Below are 8,056 nucleotides of genomic sequence, written 5' to 3'. Positions count from 1 at the left end.
TCTTCTCCCTTTCTTTTTTTTATTTATTTTATATTTATTTTATTTTATATTTTTTTATTGAGGAGTAATTTAGTAATAAAAAAAATAAAATTGGTAAAAATGACGATTTTAAAACAAACTGAAACTTTGGAGACCATTTTGTAGCAAAAAAAAGTTGGGGACGATTCCGATTTTCGACCTCTACGTTGAGGACCAAAATCGAACTTAACCCTAACTATTATTAACTATTAATAACTAATCTAAATTTAATTATTCCTTAAGGTAATATTTGGTTGGTATCCATGTCTAGCCAAGACATAGACACAGTAATACATGTATATTGTTTAGTTTGTTAAGACAAAAAAATATTTTAAAATACAGATAGACACAGGTATACATAAAATATACAAATTTTGTGTACCAATTTGAAGTTGAGCCACAAAGACACAATATATGAGATATAAATTATTTTTATTTTTACCCCTTGTTATCCGGAGACTCACTTTTCTTCCTTCTTTTTCATCTTGTTCTCTCCCTCCATACATGATATACTCTCCTTCCTTCTTTTCCCTCTATTCCTTTGTGTTGTTCTTTCCTCTCTTCTCCTTTCTTCACTTCCACTTGTTCTCAGATCTTGGTTTATCTTATTTGTTGCCGATCACGACGTGCCACTATTGTTGCTTGTTCGATGACGTAACTGTGAGTACTGTTGGGTTCATCTTTTTTGCTTGCCACGATGCGCCACTATATGTCCCTCTCTCATTGTCTTCTTTACCTTTTTGTCACTTTACACTATGCAATCCATTTTAAATTTTGTCTCACTATTCATCTGTCCCTTTTTATTTTTTTTATTTATTAAAAAAATGATACTCTTGCCTTTTTTTTTACTCCGAAATAGTAATTGTTGTGAAATTATTTAGCTATTTTTTGCTAATTAATTTTTGGTAGTGTGTGTAATGATGAATCCATGGTGGTGGAGGAAATAATTACTAGCATTGGTGGTAAATGGGTTTTTTTTTAAATATATTATGGGGTTAATATAGATTTTTTATAATTTTTATTGTATCTTGTTCAATTTTTACCAAATACACTACATATATACTAATTATTTGTGTCTGTGTCTTTAATGTTTATGTCTCTGTATCTATGTCTCAACTTATTGATAAATCAAATACTGCCTAATAGGACATGTATGTACATGGACCAATAATATATATTAATTACTTAACTACTCTTGTTATAATGATAACAATAATTATTATATCAAAAAATTTAAACACTTATTTATAATACAATAAATATATTAATTAAATATCTAACAATAATTAATCAATTAATAAAATCTAAAAATATCTAAAAATATTAAAAATTATCTAAATAACTCTGATATCACTATAATAATATTTAACACTAAATTTATTAAAATAATAAATAATTTATTAAAAATACCAAATTTAGTGTTAATAATTATTAATTAACTAAATAAATTTATCAATTATTCCTTAACAACTTACGGCTACCAATATACATATATATTAACTACTCTTATTATAATGATAACAATAATTATTATATCAAAAAATTTAAAAATATAATTACAATACCATAAATATATTAATAAATTATCTAACAATTTATTACTTACTAATCAAATATCTAACAATAATTAACTAATTATTAAAATACCTAACTAACATCTATATTCATAATAACAATTAACATATTTAAAATTTATTTTACAAAAAATTCACATGACATTAACTAACAAATGAATATATTTTCTAACAACAATAAGTAACATCATTCATTAACTAAATAAACAAATACATCTTTAACAATTTTATATATCACCTTGTTAATAATATTTTAACTATCATTTAATTATTGTAAATAATATTAATCTCTAGTGTTATTTCTATTATTTTTATTAAATTAAAAAATTAAATAATAATAACTTACATAATTAGAATGACTGAGATAATTAATAACATAAAGCTGTCGACAATCAACTCCTCTAATTTTATCTTTTTGGCATTGTTATTTGTTTGAGAGAGAAAGAGAGGGGGTATATCACGGGTGGGGTCGAGGCAGCTGCATGGATAAGACAAGGAAGGTGGTACGCAAACCGGACCGTCCGATTATCTTTCTCCCAAATTGGACCGGTCGATCTTTTTTGTCCTTACGTCACAGATGCGTCAAACACTGTGCTCTCCAAAAATGGTGCAATGCACCAATGTCACTCCCATTTCTAAATTAAAACGTGCCAATTTGAGAAAAATTAATATTTGTATATAATACAAAATTTATGAATACATTGGGAATACACAAAAATGATATACAATATAGAAAAAGATTAGCCTATTTTATAATAAACTACTACTTACGAAAGTTCTAAATGCTGACAAATGTACCTACGAAACGACGAAATTGACGGTCTACCCATGAAAGATCGGTTCCGTATGACAAAACTATTCAAACTCTAAAAAATCCCAAACTCTCTCTCTCCCTCTCCCTCTCCCTCTCCCTCTCCCAGTAGCAACAACAACAAAAATCTTGCCATCACTCTTCAAAGCCATGGCTAATTCTCTCATCTTACCTTTTTTGGACCGACACACGACGCCAACGCCATAACCCATACTTGCGAAGACTACTTTGAGAACAGCTTCTTGCGTCATGTCCAGGTCCTTCACGGACCCAAGTGGTTCTGATGCTGGTATAGCGAGATGCTATGGAGCTTGGTTTACGGGGACGAGAGATTTAAGATGGCCCCAGATAGAATTCAGATGGCGAATGGTAGTGAGGCGTTGTCATATGTTATTGGGAAGGGAGAGGATGAGGAGCGAGTCGCTGCTACTTTCACCGTGAAGAGGCTGACAAGGGAGGACACTGAGGTTAGAGTGAAGTTTCCAATTCACTTTCCTAACTTTAGGGGGCACCTAGCAAAAGAGGAAGGAACTCATCTCGGCAGCGTGATGGAAGAGAGGAGTCAAACCACCGAGGTATGCTATTGCAGGAAGGAATCGAACCCACCTTGGCACCGCGCATAGGCAATGAGGAATCGAACCCACCTTGACTTTGAAATTATTGTTGAAACTTTTTCTTTTCCTGAAAAAAAAAATCTATCTTTTTTAGTTTTTTTGATTATTTGGTTGTGGGTATCGGATTTTTTTTTTCATGTGCTGTGATCGAAGAATAGAAAAAAAGATGAGTGTGTGACTGCAATTGGAAATGAAGAGGGAGAAGGTGTTAGCAATTGGTGTTGGGGGAGGCTGCCGTGTGAGTGGTTGGGATTGGCAGCGGTGACAAAGATGAGGGAAATGACAGGTGGTTGCTAGAAAAGGGAATAATAGATTGACGTTGGAGAGAGAGAGAGAGAGTGATGGTAATAGTGGTCAATTTGGATAGTTTTGTCGTACGAAATAATTGATTGTTCATAATACAATGTCAACATCGTTGTTTTGTGAGTATATCTGTTAGCGTTTAGAATTTTTGTGAATACAAGTGATAGGTTTTTTTTTTTTACGGTATCTTCCAACCTAACAGGTTAAGAACTAATCCGTCGAGCCTTTTTTTTAGAATATGATCTGTCAAGGACCAGATCAAGATACAACCTGCACCAGACCCAACTCGACAGAATCTAACCCTTTGGCAGCTCCCATTCCAGGTGACTCTACGCTCTTTTTTTTTTCGGACTGGACCCTATGCTCTTGACTAGGTATCAGTCATCAACGCCTCTGCCCACAGGGTAGCTGAGATACCCGGCGTGGTCCTGCTGTTTTTTTGTTTCGTATAACCTGACCTTGCTGTTAATTGCCGTGCATAACTTTTTGTTTATTTTGGGTCTGGAATTGGTTTTTGCAGGGTTTGTTAAGGGAAATTCCAACATATATGACAGAAAATATGTGAGCCCATATGGCCCAAATTAAGAGAAAGCCCAATTATAGACATTATTGGGCTCCTAAGACGTGAAACGCAGTCGCGAGTCGCGACGCTATAACAGAAGGTTCCATGTCCATCCGACAGTACACTTTCACCAACTCTAACACTAACACTAACACTAACAGTAACAACAAACCTGCAAAACCCGTAAAACCCCCTTATTGACTCCTCCTTGCACCTTTCCCAAACCGAAACGGTTACTAAAACCCTTAAACCGCCGATGCATTCCTCAAAAGCATTATTCTCACCATCCTCCTCCTCAACCTTCCTCTTCTCCTTCTCCTCCACGCCCCAACCACTGTCACGCGCCTTCTCTCACGCGCCGAAACCACAGCAGCTCAGAATGGAGCCTCTCCGCGCGGCGTCTCAGAGCAACAAAGAGGCCAAGCTGTGGGGTGGACGCTTCGAAGAGAGCGTCACGGAGGCCGTTGAGAGCTTCACTGAGTCGATCTCCTTCGACAAGCTTCTCTCTAAGTACGACATTATGGGAAGCAAAGCTCACGCTCAAATGCTCGCTCAACAGGTTCTTCTTTTTATTTACTTTTCTCTTTAAAGTTTAATTTTGATGTAGCTATGAATGTGAATTAACAGAGGTATCACTCATTTCTGTTTATAAGGCTTTTGAGAAATGGATGATTTTGCCAATTTTCTGTTTGATTTGTGCCTTATGTGATTTAATTTGTATATTGATATGCGATTTTAGTTGTTGTTTGTGGATGTTAGAGTTTGATTAGCGTGAAAGAAAGGGATGAGATTGTCAAAGGTCTTGAAGACATTGAGAGGCGCATTGCTAGTGGGGAGTTTCAGTGGAGGACGGACAGAGAGGACGTGCACATGAACATTGAGGCAGCGTTGATCGAGATGATTGGCGAGCCTGCGAAGAAGCTACACACTGCTCGGAGCAGGAACGATCAGGTCTTGACTGACTTCAGGCTGTGGTGTCGCGATGCCATTGATGGGATCATGGGGAGCATGAAGCGGCTTCAGGTGTCTCTGATTACCTTGGCTTTGAAGAATGAGGGCCTCATTGTCCCTGGCTACACACATTTGCAGCGTGCGCAGCCTGTTTTGCTGCAGCATCTTCTGCTGGCATATGTTGAACAGGTGCCGAGAAAGATATCAGTAGTACTTTATGCATGCATGCTTAAATGGATGATGAATTGTGGAAATTTTAGGCATTTGAGGTTTCTTTCTTTTCTTTTTTATGCAAAGGAATCTAGTCATCTGTTTGATTTATTTTACACAAAAATATAGTTACAATTATTAGTAATTTAGTATTTTCAAAATGTCATGGGTTTGCATTTTAGCTTGTTCATTTACAACTTAAGCGGTTGAGTTGATATCTTCGGGAATTAATTTTTGTACTTGTGTATTTTGTTGACTGTAGACATTATGGATTCTTGCAGATTGACCGCGATATTGGTCGTCTTGTGGATTGTAGAGCTAGGATGAATTTCTGCCCCTTAGGTGCCTGTGCATTAGCTGGCACGGGGCTCCCGATTGATCGCTTCATGACTTCAGAGACCTTAGGATTTACTGCTCCCCTGAGGAATAGGTATCTAGGTTCAATTTCTTTATTTAAGCTCAATCTTTGTCATTGTTCCTGGCACGTGATTGGTGTCAAAACTTCATATGCATCTCTTTTTCCTCTCCGATCGGTTAATTGTCATCTTAAATAGTATTGATGCAGTTTCTGACCGAGATTTTGTGATGGAGTTCCTTTCTGCTAATGCCATCACAGCGGTGCATCTTTCTCGGCTTGGTGAAGAATGGGTGTTGTGGGCTTCTGAGGAGTTTGGATTTATCACTCCAAGTGACTCTGTCTCTACAGGGAGTAGTATAATGCCTCAGAAAAAGAATCCAGACCCAATGGAGCTAGTCCGTGGAAAGTCTGCTAGGGTCATAGGAGATTTGGTTACTTTGCTTACATTGTGCAAAGGGCTCCCTCATGCATACAATCGTGATTTGCAGGTAACTAAAGAATATTAGGAAGGAAGTGTAACTTCTCTTAGTATATTTCCTTTGTCTTTTAGATTAACTAACATAAGTTCGATACTAACATAAGTTCCTTTCTTGAAGTAGGAAGACAAAGAACCAGTATTTGACAGTGTTAAAACTATTTTGGGGATGCTTGAGGTGTCAGCGGAGTTTGCACTGAACATCACCTTCAATCGGGACAGAATACAAAAGGCTTTACCTGCTGGTCATCTTGATGCAACAACACTTGCCGATTACCTTGTTAACAAGGTAAAGACATGTTATTCATTGGCTCTCTGGTGGTACTTGATAGTCTTAATGCTGTATATCACTGTCCAAGTTCAGATTTGAAACCATTTTCAACTCTGGCCCTCTGGTCGTCACACCTTTGTATAACTTTTATTGACTTATAATTTGTTGCTGCTTCTATTACCTTCCGTGTTTATCAGATATATTGTTTCATTTTATTTATAGAATTTTAAATTCCTGAACTATCTTTTGCTTTTTCATTGTTAGTTCTGCAAATTTACTGTAGATTCTTACCCTGTTTCTCTCTCGTTCAGGGAGTGCCATTTAGGACCTCTCATGATATTGTTGGAAGAGCCGTTGCCTTGTGTACATCAAAGAACTGCCAACTGTTGGACCTGAGTCTAGATGAGCTGAGAAGTATCAATCCAGTCTTTGATGAGCACGTTTATGAATATCTTGGAGTGGAAAACGCAATCAACAAGTTCAGCTCCTATGGTTCCACTGGGTCAGCTTGCGTTGCCAGCCAACTTGATTACTGGACCAAAAAGCTTGAAATCAAATGAAGATTTTGTACTAATTGTGCTGCAATTCTCATCATCTGTCAAGGAATTACTTAATAATACTCGTAATAGTTTCCCACAACTTACCAAAGATCCTGCAACGTGTTATTCTGAAATCAACTATGCAGCCATTTCATTGGAAGAGATGCAAGTTTGCCAATGCAAGGATGATTATCTTTACGTATTTTGGAGATCGTAACCATTTTATGTGAAATGGAAAATTGGAAATTGGTCGGGGTTGCCGAAAAGGCAATTTCACAATCTTTTTGTTGGTCGTTATTTTCAGAATTTGAGATGCCCGGTCTGAAGTTATGTGCTTCTTGACTTCTTTCATCCGATATCGATTGTTGCTGTCGGACGGTAACTTTCGATGGAGTTTTTGTAGCATTAGTAAAATAAAGTCCCTTCTAGCCTCCGGATTGGAATATTCATCATGCTTGAGGGGTAATGCTAATTCCACCAGATCATTTATTTTTCAAATTAGTTCCTTTTAAAAATTAAATTAATTATATGAGGAGTGCTAGGGGCCAGCAACTTTTGTGTTTTGTAACCATCAATTGGCCATCAATCGTGTTTTTAATGGTGTGAGATTACATTCAATGGTGGGAGATCATTCACTTTTCTTTTAATGGTTATGTGCTGGCCACAAAATACAAAAATTGCTGGCCCCCTAGACTTTCTCTAATTATATTAGTCCTTAAAAAAATATGATTATAAATCAAATTGATTTTTTGTTAGTTTTTTAGTTGCCCAAGGTATCTCTTAGTCCAACACGATAAGGACTAATCCGTTGCAGATATGAGATTTATGTTGGCCAATGGGTTGTTGCATGCATATGGCTGAATTTAAACTTCTGACACTTGTTTAAGCGGATGAATAAATTGGTCATTTGACCAATCCAAATTAGTTAATTTTGGTGTTGGGCTTCCAATGATGTTTTCAAACAATGTGTTTTTTTTTTTCATGTGAAAGAGCACAAATTTGTGACTTTAATTTTTTTTAAAAAAATATACAAATGAACCTCTCATTTGTTTATCACCTTCACCATACCACAAATCAGAACCTTAGGTTTTGTATTTTAGACAAAACTGAGTATCCAATTTGCAAATTCTAATTTTAAAAATAAAACTTTATCTCTATATCCATAAGAAATATGATGACATGACAAGTTAATATTATGTGTCATGAAATAATTGAATTGTTGTGTTATTTGATGTCATAAATTTTTTAGAATCAAATTAGTCTTTAAAAATATACGAATAATTTTTATTTCTAAAAATTTTAAAATTAATTCAAATTAGCTTTATATAAATCTCTTATTTTTTCTTCATAACTTTAAATTTTAAACATTT

General features: G+C 35.6%; 1 protein-coding gene across 1 annotated transcript; it reads left to right on the top strand.

Moving 5' to 3' along the window:
- On the top strand, positions 3,999–7,166 carry LOC107606215 (argininosuccinate lyase, chloroplastic). The gene is made up of 6 exons (XM_016308231.2): positions 3,999–4,441; positions 4,642–5,022; positions 5,325–5,473; positions 5,598–5,889; positions 6,001–6,165; positions 6,459–7,166. Exons 1-6 carry the CDS (start codon positions 4,139–4,141, stop codon positions 6,705–6,707), a joined length of 1,539 nt encoding a protein of 512 aa, XP_016163717.1. The 5' UTR covers positions 3,999–4,138; the 3' UTR covers positions 6,708–7,166.

Source organism: Arachis ipaensis, chromosome B07 (assembly GCF_000816755.2).
Source record: "Arachis ipaensis cultivar K30076 chromosome B07, Araip1.1, whole genome shotgun sequence".
Classification (NCBI taxonomy): Eukaryota; Viridiplantae; Streptophyta; class Magnoliopsida; order Fabales; family Fabaceae; genus Arachis; species Arachis ipaensis.
The sequence above is the reverse complement of the archived record's forward strand: the minus strand, read 5'-3'. Positions and strand labels throughout refer to the sequence as shown.

What these genes read in the sequence shown, in the direction of transcription:
- LOC107606215 (XM_016308231.2), top strand. Translation starts at nt 4,139, where the DNA reads ATGCATTCCTCAAAAGCATTATTCTCACCATCCTCCTCCTCAACCTTC. An exon ending in ACTGCTCCCCTGAGGAATAG is followed by an intron (nt 5,474 to 5,597) that starts GTATCTAGGTTC and finishes CATCTTAAATAG; the next exon opens with TATTGATGCAGTTTCTGACC. An exon ending in CCGATTACCTTGTTAACAAG is followed by an intron (nt 6,166 to 6,458) that starts GTAAAGACATGT and finishes TCTCTCGTTCAG; the next exon opens with GGAGTGCCATTTAGGACCTC.